General features: G+C 38.5%; 3 protein-coding genes across 11 annotated transcripts in view; 2 read left to right on the top strand and 1 right to left on the bottom strand.

Moving 5' to 3' along the window:
* The window catches only part of ATG2B (autophagy related 2B), a 53,274-nt gene extending 44,763 nt beyond the window's left edge, over nucleotides 1–8,511 (bottom strand). For all 7 annotated transcript variants that reach the window (XR_009276632.1, XR_009276631.1, XR_009276630.1 and 4 more), the window contains exons 1-5: nucleotides 8,118–8,511; nucleotides 4,498–4,660; nucleotides 2,522–2,674; nucleotides 1,453–1,555; nucleotides 415–577 (exon numbers count right to left, since the gene is read on the bottom strand). Coding sequence is in view for 3 of the 7 variants with exons in the window: in XM_058829922.1 (XP_058685905.1) it covers nucleotides 415–577; nucleotides 1,453–1,555; nucleotides 2,522–2,674; nucleotides 4,498–4,660; nucleotides 8,118–8,279 (744 nt within the window). In the remaining 4 variants the exon portion in view is untranslated. The remainder of the gene's footprint in view (nucleotides 1–414; nucleotides 578–1,452; nucleotides 1,556–2,521; nucleotides 2,675–4,497; nucleotides 4,661–8,117) is intronic.
* A 258-nt stretch (nucleotides 8,512–8,769) lies between these two features.
* On the top strand, nucleotides 8,770–12,653 carry GSKIP (GSK3B interacting protein). 3 transcript variants are annotated; one of them, XM_058829925.1, is made up of 3 exons: nucleotides 8,770–8,967; nucleotides 9,912–10,170; nucleotides 10,778–12,653. In XM_058829925.1, the coding sequence occupies exons 2-3, from the start codon at nucleotides 9,913–9,915 to the stop codon at nucleotides 10,937–10,939; spliced, it is 420 nt and encodes a 139-aa protein (XP_058685908.1). In that variant the 5' UTR covers nucleotides 8,770–8,967; nucleotide 9,912; the 3' UTR covers nucleotides 10,940–12,653. The 3 variants fall into 3 exon arrangements, with proteins under 3 accessions (XP_058685908.1, XP_058685907.1, XP_058685906.1); XM_058829924.1 differs by having other exon boundaries at nucleotides 8,831–8,963; XM_058829923.1 differs by lacking the exon at nucleotides 8,770–8,967 and adding an exon at nucleotides 9,006–9,080.
* An 851-nt stretch (nucleotides 12,654–13,504) lies between these two features.
* Nucleotides 13,505–21,559, top strand: part of AK7 (adenylate kinase 7) — a 28,431-nt gene continuing 20,376 nt past the window's right edge. Inside the window, exons 1-5 of the mRNA XM_058848985.1 lie at nucleotides 13,505–13,579; nucleotides 14,130–14,306; nucleotides 15,353–15,461; nucleotides 16,443–16,537; nucleotides 17,260–17,370. Of these exons, the coding sequence (XP_058704968.1) occupies nucleotides 13,505–13,579; nucleotides 14,130–14,306; nucleotides 15,353–15,461; nucleotides 16,443–16,537; nucleotides 17,260–17,370 (567 nt within the window). The remainder of the gene's footprint in view (nucleotides 13,580–14,129; nucleotides 14,307–15,352; nucleotides 15,462–16,442; nucleotides 16,538–17,259; nucleotides 17,371–21,559) is intronic.

Below are 21,559 nucleotides of genomic sequence, written 5' to 3' on the forward strand. Positions count from 1 at the left end.
AGCATTTCGAATAAGCCTATCACACAAATAATCACTTTAGAAACTATAAATTTGACTAAGGTATTAAAAACGTGTATTGATAACTGAAAAAACAAGGCACATAGAATATGAATATGAAGCATTAGGCCTTTGAAAAAAGAAGAGCAAGCTCCCAGAGAATAGTGAATTGCATGGTTCTTAAATTTCTAGTTCTTAAAGTTGCAACCAGATTCCAGTACAATACATCCTAATTTCTACTCAGTCCTAAAGTCCATTTCCTTGCCTCTCCTCAAAACCAACAGGAACTAATTATAAAACTTCCCAAACACAGATTTAAGTACAAGTTCAACCCCTCTAACCTTCAGAATTAAACTATTAGTGTAATAGTATATTCTTTCATCAATTAACATCCTTATAAAATGTATTTATTTTTACCAGCTGTGTAGCTGAACACACTGGGGAGGACTTTGCCGATGCAGGAAACTCATCCCAGAAGAAAGAGACACCTGAGAGCTGCAGTAATTTGCGAGCAAAAGCTGTGGGCTGATGTACATTAATTCCAGAGCACTCATCTGCAGTTTCATCACAGTACATAGTTCTGGGAGGCAAAAGAAAGGAAATAAAGACAGTGGGTGCATGAAAATTGGTACTTCTCTTGTGCCTTTTAGGCTTTAAGTTTGTACACGGTCTCTCTCCTCTCGCCTCACTTTGGCAGTGCTGTTCACTGTCATGAAATGAAAACCCACCACTCTCTGTGAATGGATGGACATCTTAATTTTTCTATGGGACACCACCAGAAAACCAATACATGCATCCAGTGTGAACACATCCCAGAGAACACAATAACCTGAAGCTTATCAATGTTTAGGAAAAAAATACTTTATTAGCAATTCTCAGTAAGCATCAGTTTTATTTGATGCTGATCTCAAAACTTTGCAAGAAAGTAGGATTACACTCTCCCATAGGTTGAAAATCTACATTAAGAACATGTACAGTATTCATGTTCAATGTAATTACAGAATTCACATGGGCTCTTCTGAAAGCTCATACAGAACCTAAATTCTTTCAGGGTTTTGGATTTTTTTTGGGACTGTACCTTCTTTTCTAAAAAGATTTAAAGTGTCTTACTCAAAAGGGTCAGTTCCCTTTTCTAATTGCACACATGGTCAACAATATACACTGACTGTTAAATGTCTGAGAAATGTTACTCATTAACTGTAGAAGTTGATGATAATGTATATTGGGAAAAATCAGAACTCTCTCTTCCAATTTGATGGTTACATAATTTTAACATAAATATGCTATGTGGAATCTGAGTGAAGATAGTGCTCACTAGCATTATAAAAGAGATGCTCTAAAGTGTCTAACTATATACTAAGAACACGTCTGTGCAAGTAAAATGTATTTTACAGGAAATGACAAAAAGTGTCTTAGAAAAAAAAATCCACAGATTTAAAAAAAAAAAAAAATTACCTTTCAACTCTGATTTCAAGTGCAGTTCCACTTTTAGAGTTTTCCGGCACGTGTTCTATTCGTAACACAGTATCTAAAAAGGTAACTTTCACTCTTCTTAGAACTTAAAAGAGAAAACAAAAAATACAGTGTAGACTATTAAGTCAAGTTACTAAATATAAATATGGTTACTTTTGTAACCATATTAAAGGGTCTTTCATTTTAAGCTCTCAATGTTTATTTCAGGGGAAATTATCACTTGAGTTTAATAAGGTAACATGACTTCAAGAGACAATATAAACTCGTATTAAATGACCAGTATGTATATCCATAGCATACAACTGCTGTCTAAGGTTCAGACATTTGAGCAAGTGACAGTTCAAGCCAAGTTCTCCTGTAGCTCAGTGTGGATGATCCTCAAGGAAAATAACACCTTCACTGTACACCATGTCTGAACTATTAAGCATTGCTGCATAAGCAGACTGTCTGGACTGAGTAATTCCACCTCTAGATGGAACTTCAAACATTTCCCTTAGCTCAGACATTTCTGCACTAGGTTCTCCACCACAGAATAGAGTCATAAGCCCTTAGTTCCGTCCACTTACAGAAACTACCTCCAACAAAAAACAGTTTCTAAATTACTTCTATCAACATGGTGTGATTATGGAGATCCATACAAAATAACAGGTCAGCTTTGCATAAACACAGCTGAAAAAACATTTCTCCATTTCTCCTTCAACAGCATCACTAAAACAGCCATCTCCAAAATGAAAACATGACAGCAATCTCTCAGGACAGATTTAGCTGGATTTAATATGGTGAAAACAAACACCAACTTGCTCTGAAACAGAGTTCAATGTGTCCACTAAGGGAAGTACACAAATATTTTAGGAAGTAAATGGGGCTTTTTTCCCCACTTCAAAATCAAGATCACGTCCTGAATTTCTCTCTAGATTTTACAAGCTATGTTAACAAGCAAAAATTAGTCAGATAAGTTAAGGCAGTTGAGATGCCATTTTGTAAAACTGAGACACAACATAAAGCAATTAAATCTCAGATGTTAATTCAGATGTCAATAATTGATTCATACCTGTTTCAATAGTTTCTGCAAACTTCTCAAGTCCTTCAAAAGGCTGGGACCCTTCTCCTTGTTCATCTGTCAATTTTTGGCTAAGACACTCTTTTGCAAGCTGCATGCTACTGGTCATAAAACTTGACCAATACATAGGCTCAGAACCAGACGCTGTGGAATAAAATAAGTCTTAATAAATTAAACATGAACTTTATGAAACTATAAAGAGAAAACAGCGCAATACATTTGGCACATCCAGAGTTTCAACAGCTTAGTAAGAATTATACTTAAAAACAAATTTAGTTATAATCTCTCATTATAGACTTTACTACTTTAAAATTAATGTAATCTATTTAGACTGCACTGGTAAGATTCTGGTATTTGAAAACTTAGTATAAACAAGATTAAATCAAGTAATCAACAGTGTAAGCAATTTGCAGTGGTGGTTTAAGTAATTTAAGCAATTAAATAATTTCTGGAGTTCTTTTACTGTATTGGCATGTTTTTGCAGGCATATGTGGCAAAATGAAGCAAGTTAAATTTTTAAGAATTATTTCAAAGTTTCTTACTCCTCTTGAAACATATCCCGCATGGAGAAACACTATGCAAAGTTTAAAATGTTATCTTAGCATATTAAAACATGTTTTAAATGTCTAACACAGACCTGACATAGTAAGTGAAACATAATAAAATCCAAGAGGACAGCAGGTATTAAGCTGAACAAGTTTTTCATCAGCCAGATTAACTTAATTGACAATGCACTCCTACCAGCTAATGTCAAGGCCATTGTGAGCAAATAAAACTATGGATTAGAAATGTTAACCAAATTCAACTATCACACTCTAATACAGGCAGACAAAAATAAAACTAGCTCAAATATAAATGTGTTAAACGGGCAAAACATTTCAGTTAAGCTTTCAGGTCTGGAAACATCCACATGGCTATAGATGTGTGATAAAACCAGCCCCATGGGGTTTTTTCTACACTATTTGATCTATTAAAAAGCACTGTACATCAAAGAGAACTAATTGGATACAGGTGAAGAAATGAAAGTTTCTTCCTAATACTACCATTTCTTCAAAGCAATAATCTTCTACCAGAAAGTAATACAGCTCAAAACTTAATTTCAGTTAAACAACTAAGAATGAAATGCAGAGTACATGTAAGCAAGCAAGTCATTTAAGGTAACTCACAAAAGATGAGACATAGGTTTTATGCATTTTTTTTTCCTCTGTTTATGTTTAAAAAAATGTTTTCTTCCACCTTCTCTACACTGTAAGAAGTAAACCATATTAAAAGTCTTCAGACATTCAAAAAATTTTCACAACCAAAAATGCACTATGTGTTCCACTGAATTTATGGGAGTTTGATGATCAGTAAAAATTTATCACCAGGACAATCTAAACTAGATCAGTAATAAGTATCTGGACACAGACAGGCTAGAACTCAGACAATCCCCTCAGCATTCCAATCAAAGTAAGTATGTATTTAGAGTACTTAAAAGTCATTATTTCACACTGCAGTAGCAATTAAATTGCATTTGTTGTTCTCAAGATACAAGGAGATGCATCTTTTAGCCTAAATTAGACAAAGAAAACCAGAACCTCCCATAACCCTCCCCCCAGTCTTACACCATGGTGTTGTCCTGCTGCCATCCAACAGCCAGCTACTAACACTGCCTCACAGCACTGCACAAACAACACCGAAAATCTGCAAAAACTCCTTCCCACACTTCCATTTCTATAGGTCTGAAACAGCTTGGAAGACATACAACAGTAGAAACATCATAACCATTTCAAGTTACTTAACAGAGCAACAACTGAGTCGATGACCAACTGACAAACATCTGACAGTTTCTTTTTTTATTAATTCTCAATCATTAACATATGGAAGCTAAATGACATTTTAAATAAGGATAAGAATTGACTAAAGCAAGACTTTTGACAATGAAAACCTGTAAATATCCTTTTCTAAAAGGAAAAAAATAAGCCTACCAAGCCTTGGTCTTGGCCTGAAGACCATCTCTAATCCTTTCACTTCTAATGCACAGTTATCCTGCAGCAATGACCCCCAAGGGACAGATAAAGAAATTGATTGGATAAATCCATCTGTGACTTCCAGAGGGGCATCAGCAGACTCCAGGATCTCATTAAGACACTAGAAAACAATAAAATAAAATTTAAAAATTACAAAGTTTTTTAAAATCACATCCATAATTTTACATCTAACAAATAAAACACTTTGATGCTACTAGAAAATTAATTCTGCTCAGACAAAAAAAACACCAGACACTCTCAAGTGTTTCAATTCCATTGCAGTTACACACTGCCTAGCTTTCAGAATTGCTCTGTGGTGGCTATATAATCTGTACTTTTGCATTATACAAGAAAAAAAAGTCTGCTAACTTACTCTTGTAAATACCAGAATACTAACAAAATCTAGTCTTTCTCTGGCAGTACTTGAAGAAAACTGAAAACAGGCTGACAGAAAAAGTACAAAAGTACCTAGTTTCTATGACATGAGTATATCATAGCATCTAATTTCAATGTAAAGTTCATTATTTATTTGTCTGTGACAGTGGAACCATGGACCCAAACAATCCTCTATTGTTGTGTACCATACTTGCCATTTCTAAATCCTATCTTTATAGTGGCATTATAAACGCTGCTACCATCAAGTTGCCCAAAATATCATACCAGCTCTAATGTAGTAATTTAGGATTTTCAAGTTTTCTTTAATCCTCAGAAGACTCTTGTTGCTCTATATAGAGTTCATTACCTCCATACACATGAAATATATTCTCCACGCTTAGGCTAATAAAAAAGCGAGTTCCTGCCTGTGCTTTGAATTTAAAATGTAGTTAAAACTTAAGTTCTCAGACAAGAAGTACTTAAGCTGCTTTAATGAAACAAATCCCAATCTTATCACATATCAAATTCAGCGTGTGCAACTTTGCATTGTAAACAAGGCCCTACTAAAGACTGGTTGTAATAATAGGACATAATTTTTAACTGGCAAGAAAAAGTGTGGTTTTGACCTTCCTGAGTTTTGAACAAGGCCACTGATTTTACCTGAGAAAATGCATAAATTCAACATCAGAAGTTTTGACAAAAAATAAGGATTTAAAAGTTGTTTTCCATTTTAATTGTATTTAAAATGATATTCCAATTACACAGAACAATCTAAAAATAAAGAACATAAGATGACAGAAAATTACATTTTTAATTCTTATATCTCCAGGTGCAACTTTCCCATCATATTACCTTGTTACTCTCCTTAATGCTCTTAATAACCTTGCTTTTAGAATTCTGTTTGCCTTGCATGTTCAGCTTTTCTAGTTTCTGTTCCAAAGTCCACTCAAGCAGCAAAAAAAGACACCAGCTTTCAAGAAACAGAACCTGAACAGTCCTATTGGGAATTTATTTAGGAATCATATAATCAACTATAATTCAGTGACATTAAAATTTTATAAAATAAATAGAAAAGCTCTAACATATTTGAACTTATATTCAAGAACTATACATGTGGCAATAACACAAGAAGGCAAAAATAATTATTAGAGATGAAAACTGCATTTTAAAATACCACAGGTTCATTTAAATTACTTGAACGAATTTACAAAGTAATTTGCTTTAGCAGGAAGTAAGCTAGCTACCATAGTTTGAATAAATCTGAATCGTATGTCTTTTTGCTACCCATGTGCATGGTGATAAAAAAAAGTGTATTTTAGTACACTGCTTATTATTTTAAAATAGAAATTTTCTATCTAAAAGCAGAAAAACTGAAGCACTCTTGAGCTAAATTGCTTCATAAATAGGCCAGCTATTCCTAGAAGGAAGTAATTAGAGCATTCCAAGTGTAATTTTAAAACTGAAGCAGAGCCTTCATATCAGGACTTGTTTTCATATTATTGACCAACAGTCCACAACAGTAGTATTTAATGCATACTAAAATTCAACCAAACATTATGCATTACATTTTGATTCTTCTTTAGAGCCCTGGCCCCAAAAGGCAAAGGCATTACATTAACAGCCCCAGGAATTCCTACGTATCTCTACAATCTATAAACAAATACAATATTGGCTAGAGTATCTACAGTGCTGATATGAACATAAATATCTGCAAAAATGGATACCATGTAAAAATGCAGTCATCCTGGTGATTCACTGAGAACAAGGTTACAATGACTAGGGGGAAAAAAAAGAGTTGTAGTACTTCCGTGACATCTGCTTTTGCAATCTGTCATACATGAGAGTCACGTGCAGAGAACCTCAAACATGTAATTGTTTACAAGTTGAACAGAAAAATGCTGATCCACAAATGGGGAAGATCACCTAAGCATTACAGCATATTCATTTAATCACTGTATATATGTTATGCACACTTCATTTAGTACTGGCCCTTAACTGTTTTCTTATTAAGTATTTTACATTTTAAATATCACTTTGATTCGTAAAGAGCGCTCGATACCCACTAGAGGGCATAACAAATCAATTAAAGGGAGGCAGCCTCACTGCAAGCCTGTCACAGAAAACAAGCTGCAGACACAGCCAGAAAAGAAAAGAAGGAAACAAACAAGCAAACAACAAAAAAAGTCCACACTCAAACACTGGTAACATTGAGCATTTCTGCAAGCGTCTGTCCTCTACCCCTTTCAAACATATTTTCACACAAACAACATTAAAAAGCATTACCTGAAAACATCATATATTCACAAGTATTTTAAAATATACCCTGTGTGGCCTAATACCAGTACATACTCTAGTTAAAATGTGGTTTGGAAAACATTAAAGCAAAGGACCTAGCTCATTATCTATGCTACCCTGGATGTCAGTGACTGATACACTACAGTGCTTAAGTCTTCTCATGACTTGACTGACAGGTCAGAATTCAGTAACATTGGCAATTAAACCAAGAACCTTTACAGAAAATTACAAACCCAGTAATCCAAAGGCCTGTCTCTACAGTAGCCTGGAAATATACATACCTGCGTATAGACACATACATATGAAAAAACATACATGCCAGGACTGGAGTGTGACCGGCCACCTGCTGAGCAAACTCCAGCTAAAATCAACCTTCTTTCTGTCAACAGGTACTTTGACCACTACAAGACGAGGGGACAATCTTTAGAGATCTACACAGACTAAACCCACCATAACACTAAGAACCAAAATGTCTCCAAGACAAAGACAAAGCATAGATACCACAGAGATTACTTTGTTTTCACCATCTCAAGTAGTCAGTAAATACATTCCTCATTAACTACAGAGATTTCTAGCAGTTTGGGCTACACTAGCTCGCTCTCCCTGAAATATCAGCAGTTATTGCCTTCTTTCAGTTTTTCTTGCCTTTCTCATAGTTAAAAATTATGCAATCCAAGTGTGGCTAGAAAAACGTATCTGTAATAAATGCCAAGATTTTTATTTTTTTTTCTTAAAGTGCTAGCATATCAGACAACAGTTCCCTGGATGAAATGTTAATTATGGCTATAACCTTTTGCACAAAATAGGCTGGGTATCGAAAATAAAGTGGATGGCAGCCGGGGACAGAGAAACAGCTGGTCCCTCAAACGCAGCAAGAGCCGAAGGGGTCAAGCGCCAGCATCTCTTACCCACTTATCCAGAGGGACCTGCGTCAAGGATCCGGTGCCCTGGTAGAGATCCAGACTGAGCTGTTCCAGGCTGAGCTTCTCCTGCAAGAAATGGCCCAGGTACCTCTGCAGCAGGTACCTGCAGGCTCTCTTCTTGATGGACTCCGAGAAAGGCCACGGCATGGCGGCTGCACGCCGGGGGCCGCAAGGCCGGGCGGCGGGACGGGGCCGGGGCCGGGCGGCGGGCGGAGACGCGAGGGAGCTGAGCGGGGACCGTCAGGCCAAGCCTCGCCCCTCGACGCGGGCTACAGCGGGGGCTCCCCGCTGCCGGGCGGCACCGCCGCCGCCCCTCACGCCCCGGCGGGGCGGCACTGCCCGCCCTAGGGCGAAGAGGCGCTGACAGGCAGCTCCATCCTCACTCGGACACCGCCGCCATCTTCTCGGCGGCAGCGGGCGCGGAGGGGCCGCTGCAGCCGCGCTGCGCTGCGCGGGGAAGGGGCCGGGGTCCGGCGGGCGGGCAGCCCCTCCGGGTCAGCTCTGCCCCGCCGGCGAGGGCGGCCGGGCCGATCACGGCTGCTCGTCTCCTTCCTCCCGGCGTCCCCCCGCCGACCACCGGCAGCGTGACGTGCGGGAAGTGGCGTCGCCGAGCGGAGGAGGCGGGGGCGGAAGCGGCCGCGGGAGGGGGCGGTACGGCCGGAAGGCGTCGCGCAGCCGGTGGCGCCGGGGCCGCCTCTCCGGGGAGCGGCCCGGGAAGCAGCGGGGCGGGCCCTGTTCGCCGAGCAGAGCAGAGTGGGGCGGAGCGGCGCGGCGGGCGCGTCCGGAGCCGTGCAGGGTCGGGGACGGGGCCGCAGCTGCCCGCCGGCGCTGGTGGGTGCGCTCCGGAGCGCGGCGGGGGTGCGGTCCGTGGGAGCGGGAGGCTGCGCAGCTGGGTATCCAGCTCCTCTGTTGCCTTTAGCTTCTTCGGAATTTGTTTCTAGGTCGAAGGTGGGGATTGGTAGGAAGCGGTGGGTCCCATGGAGTGAATCTCCCGCATGTTGATTAGTAGCCCCCATTTCGATTGGCTGAGCCCAGCATTGCTCAGCTACCAGAGCTCTCGGGGCGGCGTCCAAAGGGGCTTTCCCTGCTGCCTCAGGCAGGTTCCACGGGTGTCAGCTGAGGCCTCCTGGCGACACTGGTACCCGCGGGGCCACTGCCGGAGCCGCGGTGATAGCCCCGCTGGGGCTGTCCCGTTTTGGTACCAGTTGCTCGCAAACACCAGCAGCCTCTGTTTCTGAAATGTATCGGCACTTGTGCGTGAAAGATGAACAGGAGCTTTATTCTTTAGTGACTGTAACAAGCAGCTTTAATTTCTAAAATCTCTGATAATCCATTTAGTTCAAAGACTTTTCCAAGTCTTCCATAAATTCATCAACAGTAGGTTTTTTGTTTTCTGCAGCTATTGATTTCACTTTTTCCAGGCATGATTTGTCTTCCTCCCGCATTCTGGATCGGCAAAGGACAGAATTAATGACCGCTGAATCGTAACAGAGTCTTACACCACAGAATGCGAGTTAACTTGCCTGAGAAAAACTAGCTTCATTGATACTGATACCACTTTTAAATGTTCATGTAATCTGCTTCAACACTTTTCCTGAATATCTTGAGCTCTCTAGACTGTCATTTCATAAGTTATGCAAGTTACTGGATTTCATAGTTTTCTCCTTTTTTTGGACAGTGTTAAATATGTCTGTTTAAAATATAACTTGTATTTTATGGTGTTAATATATATTGAGTGCAGTGGTATCATAAATCTAAAATAAATGTTTCTATGTGCAGAATGGAGACTGATTGCAATCCTATGGAGTTACCTGGTAACGCAGGGTTTGAAGAGGATTCTGATTATAGAGACTTTGAAGGAACGGACGTGAAAGATATGAGACTAGAAGCCGAAGCTGTTGTAAATGATGTTTTGTTTGCTGTCAGCAACATGTTTGTGTCAAAAACTCTTCCCTGTGCAGAGGATGTGGCATATATCAATGTGGAAACCAGGGAAAGGAACAGATACTGTCTGGAGCTCACTGAAGCAGGACTCAGGGTAAATGAATTTGTTTATTATTTCTTAAACTTCTTGTTTTGAAAAATGACCATATTCAAAAGGTGCCTAAAAATACTTCACTGACAACCATACATATTCCTCTTGTACTTTTATGAAAGCCTGATCTACATGTTTTCTTCTAGAGGAGGGAACTTTAGCTAGTTACTTCCAACAAAGCAAGAAGGGAGGTTAGTAGTAAAACAGGAGTTTATTTAAGACATGAAATGGTGAAGATAGAATCAGCAATTTGTTACAGGTGTGTCAATCTTTGAGTTTCTCAGATACCCAAAGAAGTCAATAATACAACATCTATACAATTAATTTTTTTGCACCACTTGTAATTTTTGTACAGGCATGTAGATGTGAGACTTATTTGCAAAGGATGTATTTTACTAATACTCTGACTTTGGACAAACAGTATTTGAAATTGTCTTAAATACTGTATAACCAGTAAGCTCCACAGTAGAAAGCAGAGACAACAATTTAAAACCAGTATTTTTTGTTCTTACATTACTGTACTACACTGACTAGCGAAGTTAAATGTTGTGCTAGATGTGCCAAGGTGATCATCACTACAGAAATTTAACCATGCAATTCTTTGTTGCAGGTGGTAGCTTATGATTTTGATCAGACTGATGACAGACTGCAAACTCCGTATCATGAAACTGTCTACTCCTTGTTGGACTCTCTCAGCCCTGCATATCGAGAGGTGTTTGGAAATGCAATACTACAAAGACTGGAAGCTTTGAAGAAAGAAAGTCAGTCATGATTTACCCAGATAAGAGGAAGATTTAGTACCAGAAGGAATTCTTTGTATGAAGCACTGAGATCTTCCTTGCAAACATCTTAAGCTTCATTTCTTGCATTAGTCTGCTTCATGCTAGTACATTATTAATAATGTTTATATGTTATACCAAGTATATTATATAACATTTTGCTACCATGGATTTGCATATATCACAATATTGTTAAAAGCCACTTGGATAAATAGCGGAAAAAATTCTTAATTTTATTTTTTGTTGTAAATGAGCACGTAAGTTGCTCCATACCATGTTCAAAAACCTTGGTCTCTTTTCCTAATTTTAGTATTCAAAACTAAAAGAATAGAGACTGAATGTTATAGATATAAGTAGTATTTCTTTGTGTGTGTGCTGATAATTTTCATGCCTTTTTTCAAAATAGAAAGTAACTATTTGCTCTACCCAGTTAATGAAAAAAATAACTGGAAAACTTCTGCAAAGAATTTCTCCTTGATTTGCTATACATAAATCTGAAAGTTGTCAGCTTTGTAGCTAGAAAGATGGTTCTTCAACAGTTGAGCATTGCTTATATAGTGGCAGTATCTGAATTAAAAGCAAGGCTCAGCATCAATTGATCTGTCCTTGTCTATGGCAACCAGCAAGGTCCAAATAATACACGGGAGGAACTGCTTATATATGAATGTATTGTCTGAACCACGAATGATTAAGCACAGAATTACATTTCCTAAAATGATGTTATATATGCTCTATATATGTATGATATACTGCAACTGGTTGAGAGGCTTAGAAGGCCTGTTTACTATTTTGAATGTGTGTTTACATAATGTACAGGATATACTCAAGAGTATTTTTGCTTCAGCCTTTACTTTCTATAATACAGTACTTTGGTACTCCAAATTTTCACGTTCTTCTCCCTCAATTGTACAGTGTCCTCTCCTAGTGAATACTAAAGTAAGCACTGTAATGTTAATTGCATTGTATTGGTTTGAAACCAAAGGCTGTATGAAATTTGCTAAGACTAATACAAGCTGGAAGATATAACTTGTATTTTCTACTTAAAAACTGGTACAACTCTCTTTATAAATCTGTTGTTCTGCTATAACTTTTCAAGTATGTACTGAATGGTAGACTTTTTAAAATTTAGAGTTGGGTAGAAATGCTTGTACAGTTGAAATGACATTCTGTGACATTCATACTTTCTGTATTCTATTATTCTGTATTTGTGTGTCTTTATTTAAACAATCCTGCCATTATTCTTCTATGGTTTTGTGACAAGTACATGCAGTAGCATTTTTAGAGCCATCTTTAGGGATCTATTGGTTCTCACAGATTCCAGTGACTTCAGTAGAGGTATGTTGACTTCTACCTGCTATGGGTTAGTCATACTGATCAGACAAGCCTAGTAGATCTTTTGTAATGGCTTTGGGTCAGCAATGAGCAACCATGACAACTGTAATTAGTGCTTCTGTTTTCAAGAGCTTAATTTCGTGCTTATTATCTATTTGGGTTGAAATTTTTGAAAGTAGTCCACTGCCCTAGGGTATGCTTCCATGCTCCAAAAATCGTTCATAGGCTCTCTTTTGCACACAGGTCTGTGGCACGTGGTTAGTCCTCTGTGAGGAGAATGTACTTTAGCAATTTATATTTGAATATTTTTCCTTGCAACTGATTTACTTGTCCAATTTCAACGACTCAAGAATTAAATAAATGGACCAGTGCGTTCTAGTTTTCTTATGGGGGGCGGAGCTACTGCTAAGTGGAGAGTGAACAACTGAAGTCATAATGCCCTTAGAAAAATCTTCAATAACTGTTAAATATTTGGAAAACTGGCTGCAAATGTGTATCAGCTGAAACTTTGTAATGAAAAAGCAAGGTAAGATATATGATTGTAAAGGAGTGTTAGAAATCCAAGTGGGAAAAATGCCAAAGAAATGGGGTTTGGTTTGGGATTTTTTTTGTCTTAAAGGCCTTTAAATTTTTGTGTGGTTATTATAAGCATATTTTCAAAACATATGCAACATATTTTGTAGGCGTTAACAGACAAAATTTCTATTTCTTAAATTGTATTGCAGTGTTAAAAATGTCGTTCTACCACTTCGTGGTTACTGAGGATGACCAAAATGCTCACCCATGCCTGTCCTGGGGTATTACTGCCTCTATGGAGGGAACTTCTGTGCAGTACTGAGGAGGGAGAATTTCAGGTTTCCTTCAGCTGCCAGTTGTTTCCATTGTCCAGAGCCTCGAGTAAGCGCTGCTGATGTAGCTGTTAATCCGCGAATCGCTTAAGCAGCCCCAGAGCCTGTCTGCTGCCGGAAAGGACGGCTGATAACCTAATTAAAATCTATTTTTGTCTCGGCAGCACCACACGGGTCTTGTGCCGTCCGGAGCAAAGCCCCAGACTGAGGGGCCGCCGCCGCCCCGCGTGTCCCGGGCCGGGTGCCCACAGCGCCTGCGCCTAACGCGTGAGCGCCCGTGCAGGGGCGGCGCTGCGCGGGGCGCACCCCCAGCGGCGGCCGGGGGAGGTGCGCCCGCCGCCGGTCGCGCGGCAACGGGCCGCGTCCCGGGCTGCGGCCATGGCGGAGGCGCTGCGGAGCCGCCGCGTCTTCCTCAATCACCTCGACTCTTACTGCGGCCGCAGCATCGGCCAGGTGATCGCGGAGTGAACCCGCAACTGCTCCCGGCCGCGGCTTCTTTCTGCCTCAGGCACCTCCGCCCGCCGGGAAGCCGCCGCTGGTCCCCGGGGAGCTCGGCCGGGCGGGCAGTAGGGTCAGCTGAAATAGCTGCTAAGGAGAGGCGCCGGAGCAATTGAAGGGATAAGATAGAGTAAAAATGAGGAGTAAAAATAAAGGGTTAAGAGGAGGAGGTGTGGATAAAGCCGGTCGTGAGCGTTCAGATAGCAGCTGATCGCTGTGGAGGGCAATAACCAACTTCCCCGTGAGGTAACCCCTCCCGAGAGGAGCCGGGTGCGGAGCGGGAGCACCTCCGGCTTTGAGGCGTAGGACACAAGCCGAGACAAAACATTCCAGCTGAGGCTGAGCAGTGCCTAAGGTTTTCCCTTCAACGGGAAGCTGTTTCAGTGCATTATCAACAACAGGAGCAGGGCTGGTCAGACGGTGCTGGTGCCTTCTGGAGATCACGAGAAGCTGTGTGGGGCTCAACAGATATTCGTATACAAATTTCGTGTCTTGTATATTGCAGTATTTATCAACCTGTTTTGTTGGGGCGACCCTTGTAAGCCCAGATGAAGAAGAGGAGGGAGATGAAAATGGTTCAGATGAGGTTCCCGGGGCCTCAAAGAACGAAGTCTACGAAATAGTGGGTACTCTTTCTAAACCAGAGAGTACTAATCCACGTTTTGCAAAGGAAACGTATGCAGTAAGTATGAGTCTGATTTCAGATTGCCTTTAGGCAACATTAGAAATATCGCAGGTAATGTAAAATGACCTGCACTAATGAAATGGTCTGTTGTTCCTGCTGGAAGCTGTATATGTATCTGTTTTATTCCTTCTGCTTCCTGCATGCGCTCTGCCTTACTCTCTTCTAGTTCTGATACAGTAAATAGTAAAAGGAAAGAACTCAGAAAATAGATGATATTTCCTCTTCAATAGATGATATATCCTCTTCATAACTTTTTTTAAAAATCTAGATGATCCACAGGTCTTTCTTTTTCTCTCAAAGCTTACACTTCAAGTATCTCTCATCTTCTTTTTGTCTTTTATCACCATTTTGAAAGTAGTGATGCTGGAATCAAAGTTAGTGATTCCCTTAACTGTTCTCTGAAATCACAGCAGCTAATTGTCTGAATACCTCCATCTTTGTAAAAAGATGTGTATGTCCAGAGTTTAATTAACTCTTAATTAACTAAAGGAGGCTTGCTCTTATGAATGTGATTGCTTATTGCTTGATTTAGTTTTCTGAAACTAGAATTGCCTCTGTCTCAAACTACTTGTTATAAACTGATTATTATTCTTCTTATTGAAGATTCTCTTCCAAAACTTGAAAATTTTGATTCAGTTGTCTATGCAGCTGAACTGTTCAATCAGGAAATTACGGCTGGCGGTGTTTAGTTTTAACCACTGCCTTTGCCCAAAGTGTTTGCTGGATTTGGTTGAGTGATACAGACAATCTGCACTTAATAAAAATTACGGGATGCTACCTTGCAAGAAAATGGACAATTTTTTATGCCTTCTCCATTCTGCCGGTGAATAGTTGTTTAAAATACCTGGATAAGCAGTAGATATTTTTTTATGCTCGCAAATTTTCATCAGCTTGCTTGTATCTGACAGATAAAAGTTTGATAACTATCTTATGAGTAATTCCATCATCCTAGTGTTAGAAAACCACATTCTATCCAGAAACTGAACCTGAAAATTATTTAATATTTTTCCCCTAATGAGAGAATCTAACTGTTGTTCCCTCAGGTTTCTTCTCGAGAAGCACTCTTAAGTCACTTGCTTGAGTGTGAAATTGTTTTATATAATATCACTGAAGATGCAAACCAAATTGAGGAAGCAATGTGGGCTGCTTCTGGTTAGTATAGCTATACCTGAACAGAAATTTGGTTTCTTTTTAGCCATCAAAGCTTGCCAAAATTGTATAATGAAATTATCAGGGATTCATAGTTCACTTTAATATGAAAATTGAGTTACTTCATGGAGAAAAGCTGCACAAGGTGTTTGGTTAAATAACAAGGAACCATGGTATGCACTATCACATTCAGAAGGGAGAGAACCTGGCATGGAATGGTCCAGCTCTTTAAATGACACATCTGTGTAGGCAGTAATTTCCTTAAATAACTGTCAACCATTCTCATCTCTTTGCATTGGGAGGTGGGTAGAAAATTTTCTCATGTGATATTCAAAGAATGTTTTAATATTTTATATAATTATTTTGAGTTTATTTTTCTTAATAGTCCAATAAAAAAATATTGCTAATTGTGTTTTGGAAGCTTTCTCCTTATTGTTACACCCAAATTCTAATAGGCAGCTGGAATCCTTTTATGGTGAGAGTGCAGTATCATTCTTTACATGACAGCTAAACTAAATTATGCTTTACTCTTTACAGTATGAACACTCAGAAAACAGAATAATTTGCATATCAAAAAAATTCATTATCTTTTTTGATATTAAAATAAACTTTGTTTGCATTCAGTAGCTTTTTTTTTCCTATCACAAAAAAACCACACTTTTTTATTTTCTTTAAGTACTTCAGCTGTCAGTAAGATGAATCATTTCCTAGTATAGATTGTTTTGGTGGGGATTTACTTCCCCATAACATTTAGCTCTGTAGCAATTATGTCAATTCCCAATAATTTGATTCTTTTTTACTATTATTTCTCTATTTGTACTCTTTCCCGATTTTTTATTTTTAACTCAAGGAGCATTTGCTTAAAAACACATCACATAAAACATTGGTATGAGTCCTGCATTGGTATGCAGGTCCTTTATATAAAAGCAAAAATACAGTTTGAATAATACAGTTTAAAATAAAATCCTTGCTTTCATTTAACAGCCCTACATAAGGAAATAGAGACTTTTGCAAAACAAAAGATATTCATCCTCATTTCAACAATAATGACCTGGGGAAATACCAAACCCTTTGACCCTGTAAGTAATACCAAAACATTATTTTTTTTTAAACAAATGTTGCCATTTAATGGAAAATATTCACTACATTCAATTACACAACATATTTCAGGTGTGTACTTCAAAGATGGCTAGTAAAGTGAAGCGGGGTTTTAGGATTCTTTCACCCTTACTCACTACCTACTGCCAGAATTGCTAGATGTAATTCACCAACAGAAAAGTTTAGGTATTGGGCTATAATGATACAGGAAGACATAAGGAGTTGCTTGGTCAAGAGACAAAACAAATGCTAACCACAATATGCACTGTCTTTCAGTCATTAAAAAAATCCTATGTTAACTGCATATTTAATGAAATACATAATTAAAATAGATACATCTTTATATCAATATATGTATTTTCAGTAACCATGCTGGGTGCTTTGTAGTATACTATTGCAATTCTCAAATTCAGTGTTACAGAAATAGGGTTTTTCAACCTTGTGTAATGCTATATACCAAAAAACTAATTTTTTTTAAAATACAAAAAGTAGTTAAAAATCTTTTACTATGAAATTTGAAATTGAATTAATGACATTTTCAAAATGTTGAACCTCAACCAGCAAATTCAGAACCTTGAAGAACTTCAAATGAAGACAAAGTTAAAACAGATTTTAAAATACTTTTAAAGAACTTCCTTTAACCATCTAGACCTTTAAAAATTGTTCTAAAAAATGTGTATTGGTCTTATTTTTTTCTTCATAGGAAAATCCTGAGAATCCTTTTAATGAAAGCAATTTTCGCAAAAGAAAATCTCATCCTAGCTTTACGGATTACATAAATGCTGAAAAACACATTGCAAAACTTGGGAAAACTGTATGTATAGAACTTTTTTATAAAAATAAGTTGATTTGTCTCCTTATTTAGAGCCTTATCATAGTAATGGAAATTATCAACCATTTGAATACCTTTTAAGAATATAGTATTTTCTTTATAAATATGGATGACACAAATTATTAATAAAATACAATAGCATAGAGAATACTATAGTGTCTTTTGAAACCCAAGTGCATGCATAATAAAAATCCCAATTTAATTTTTTTTCTTAGGTAGGGAGTAAACCATATTCATCTTAAAAAAAATACTTTCTTTGATTGTACAATCAAAGCTGGGGTCTGTGTGGAAATATTTGAGGAAGAAAGGTTGTAGAGGAATGGGATATCAGTACAGCTCTAAAGGAAAGCAACATCTTTAAATATTAGCAAGCTATGTTAGTATTACATTTCATTTAAATACTTAGATGTTCTGGCCACACCTAACATGTCCCTGGGTAGTTTGTGCTCTTAGAGCAGAGGCCTTGTTGACTTTTGTTCCACCCTATAATTCACTTTAAAATCTCGGCCACAGAGCTGACACAGAATAGCTAAAATATATTATCACTTTATATGTTTTAGAATTCCCTCCTTCAGCTTTGCTTGCTTTGGTCTGATTAGACTATTAATCTTACTAGAGAACAGACTATGCCTCTATTTGTATTTAAGAGCTATTATTAAAGAAATACCAGCAGTGGCTCAGCTTACAATTCAGGAAAATGAAATATGTTGTCATTAGTGGTGGAATAGTGAGGACGTGAGAAGAGAACAAAATACACTGGATGATGAAGGTGCCATTTGGTCATTCTTTTTCTGTGTTAGAGTCTCCCATAATCAATATAATCCAATGTCCATTGCAAAACTTTATCCAGCTAATAACAGAGTTTATTGTGAAAAAACTTTTCTCTGATTTGAGCATATAGTTGCCATCTTATGCCCTGCTGAGAAAATAGCACTAGAAATTATACTCTTTTCTACTCTGGATTTAATAATTACAGAATAGAATTAAAAGTTTGTTTTACAGCTTGTAAAAGCAGTGGTGAATTGGTTTTTCTTTTACTGTGCTAACGTGGATTTATAAGATCATGGGGAAAGTTTCACACTTGTGATATCAAAAACATGAACATTTTAAACAGCATCCATCAAACCTCATGTTAACTACTGCCTCCACTTAATATCCAGATGAATTATTGACTATTTTTCTGAGTAGTCCAAAGCACTGAGTCACTGCATACCAAAAGTATTTATATAATTAGCTTCTAAGTGTTTGTCAGGCTGAACATCTGTTGAGAAGATAGATATGTAGCAGTACATTATAAAGGAGCTTGAATGTTTCAGCACCTACCTGCTGTAGCCCTTTCAAAAGGAGCCCTTTTCCTCCAGAATCCCAGTGTCAGCACCAATGCCCCTGGATCAGCAATCACTGCCCCTGGATGGTTCCTGTCAGCACTTTGGAACAGGAGGGCTCCAAAACATCTGTTCTTCCCATAAAATCAGCTTTGGTTTCCTGTGATGGCTGGAGACTTCTGAATTACAGTCTTTACTCATTTCTAAATCCAGTGGTATCTAGGGAATGTGCTATCAGTGAAAGAAATTACAGTGTTATCGTTCCCTGCAAAGAATTCAGACACTGGGATTCATCAGTCTTGCCAGCCAGGTAAAAAAGCTCTTGCACCAAGAATAGAAGGTTTTCTAAGCCTTGTTTGCCTGTTCAGAGTGCAATTTAATGGAAGTCGTTTCTTAAAGCAAGATTTCACCCCTCTGCATTAGTGTACCTCTCACCTATTTTTTGATTAAAAAATCAATAACAGTCTGAGAGTTTAAGAGTCCTTGTTTTTTATCACTAGCAGTTTACCTTTACCTTTGTGGCATTCAGGGCATTCAAGCTGTGTCACTTTTCTCAAAAGTTGCAGTCTCTGGGGTCCTGGCAAATTCCGAATCCTTGGAGAAATATCTGCCCAACAAGGACAGAAAGGCTCTTCATCCCCTAGCTCTGTTCTCAGTGCCATCACAGCTCCTGAATCTATTTAGACCTGTTTCTCATTTCAAGCAATTTATTGGAACAAAATTAGAGCAAAGCGTAAAACAACTGCAGCCTGGAACTGACGATCCCAGCTCCAAAGTGACATCTAGTGGCTTTAATTGAACCATACACGGGACAGTGACGTTCCTTACCCGCGACTAAACAAGCTTAAGAATTGCCTTACTTTTAAAATTACCTATAGCCAAGTAACGCCAAGTAGTACCTTCTCAATGGGTGGCTTGTGACACTAAGTAGCTATTGTTAGAGGAACTGAACCTGTTTTAGAGGTGTGTATTCAGTGATATACGGCAGTCTGTGCAAAACTATGGTTTGTCTTCCTGTGGGCATGAGTTAGCACAAGATACATGGAAGAAAATCCCGTGTTGCATTCTTTTTAAGAGAAATGAGAAATAGCATCTCCTATGCACTCAGAAGAGGCAGGTTTTTCCTGCTACAAGACCGAAATGACAACGTGTCTTCTGGGAAATGTCTGCAGTCTGTCCAGAGCAACCCTGGGAGCTGCTGCTCTTAAGTGCAAACAGTATCTGTCATGGTATTACCCAAGCAAACTCAGTGTGTGTTAAGATCTGAGTAGTAAGAGATACCTCTGCCCAAATTAATATGCAAACAAGACCATAAACTGAAGTCAATCATATAGATTTTATTTAACAATGTGAGGTAGAGAGATAGAAATAGAAAACAGAGGAGAGAGATCAATCAGAAGATAGTCACCACCCAAGGATCCAGTGGCATCCTGTTGGTCCTTCTTCATACTGGGCTACTCAGTGATGAGGTTCCCAAGATCATTCAAAATTTTACACATTTATAAACTGTAGCAAACAGAGGAATTAATGTTTATTGGCTACACAGTTATCTTAATCTATTGGTTAAATTATTCCCTCACTTCCAGTGCTAATTAGTCCCATGCTCATTCTTTGTCTTCTTTTGAGTTGATGGGTTTCTTGGGTCAGAAGGCCATGAGTTAGTGGTCATGACCTTCCCCCTGCCAGAATTACCTTACCTTATTCAGTTGGAGCTGATTTCAGCACACTTGCTGAGCTCGATCTCCTTATGGCCTGTAAATTCTGCATTCTTTGTGATCATTATCAGCAAAGCATTCTTCTTCCCAAGCTTTGTTAAATGTCCCCCTGGGATAACAACCAGACAATAATACCACCTTTATCTTTTCTTATCTCAAGTTGCCACTGTGGTGGCTTATCTTACAGTCCAAGTTCCAGGTATTCACAGAGGCATATTCAGGGGGATTTCAGTGATGGCTGGTGGTTGCCATCTGACCCGTAACTAGGGGTGATCTTTGTTTGACTACTGATATACATATGAGCAGTTGTTTCATTATGCTTCTGGCCACACTGGGAATTTTTGTCCAGATGCATTAACCAGGATGTACTAACCAGATCACCCATGTCTAGAGTTAGTGCAATTCTGCTGTTGCTCCCTTCTGTGTTTACCCCATAGCAAAGTCCTTCTGTGGCCCTAGTAGTGTTTGAAACAGGCAGCTGTCTTTACAGTGTGGAAGGTCTTCTGCTATCTGTAATGTCTGCTAATTTTAGTGTTTCTCATGATTAATAACAAGCTGTTGAATTCAGTTGAGATGAAATAGTTTTTACAACAAAGTTTCACTTTATCTATACACTTTGTAAGTGTACAGATAAAACTGCATGGATACAGCACACTGATTTTGCAACTTGTCATCAAGTTGTATGATGCTTTACTTATATGATCAAAGATTTGCTAAGACCTGTCTTATTCTTCTGCTTTTAAAATATTATAAAGATGATAACAAAAGGTCCATTCCCTCCCCCCCAAAAAAAGTAGATCCCAAATCTGCACATGTATTCCCATTGCTGATAACGGCAGGTTCTTTTACATTGTATGATGAAGATATATATTGCCTAGGATCTTTACAACATGGAAATTATTTAATAATTTTGTTTCATCTTAAAAATTTCGAAGTGATTAATTCAAAAAACTTCTTTGAAAGTTTTTTTCCTTTCAGATGATTTTTTTTTTTTTTATAACCATCCTCACCATTGATACAAAGAGTAACATGTATGTCCAAACAGACAGGCAAATTTGTGACATTACACAATAATGATAAGACAAAAATATGTGGGTTAATCATGATGTGTAGTTAGGAAAACATTTAAAT

This window comes from Poecile atricapillus, chromosome 1 (assembly GCF_030490865.1).
Source record: "Poecile atricapillus isolate bPoeAtr1 chromosome 1, bPoeAtr1.hap1, whole genome shotgun sequence".
NCBI classification, from domain to species: domain Eukaryota; kingdom Metazoa; phylum Chordata; class Aves; order Passeriformes; family Paridae; genus Poecile; species Poecile atricapillus.

Bases quoted from the DNA above. Each gene is read 5' to 3' on its own strand.
- GSKIP (XM_058829925.1), top strand. From the start codon at position 9,913: ATGGAGACTGATTGCAATCCTATGGAGTTACCTGGTAACGCAGGGTTT. The intron at 10,171-10,777 runs GTAAATGAATTT...TCTTTGTTGCAG, and splicing joins TCACTGAAGCAGGACTCAGG to GTGGTAGCTTATGATTTTGA.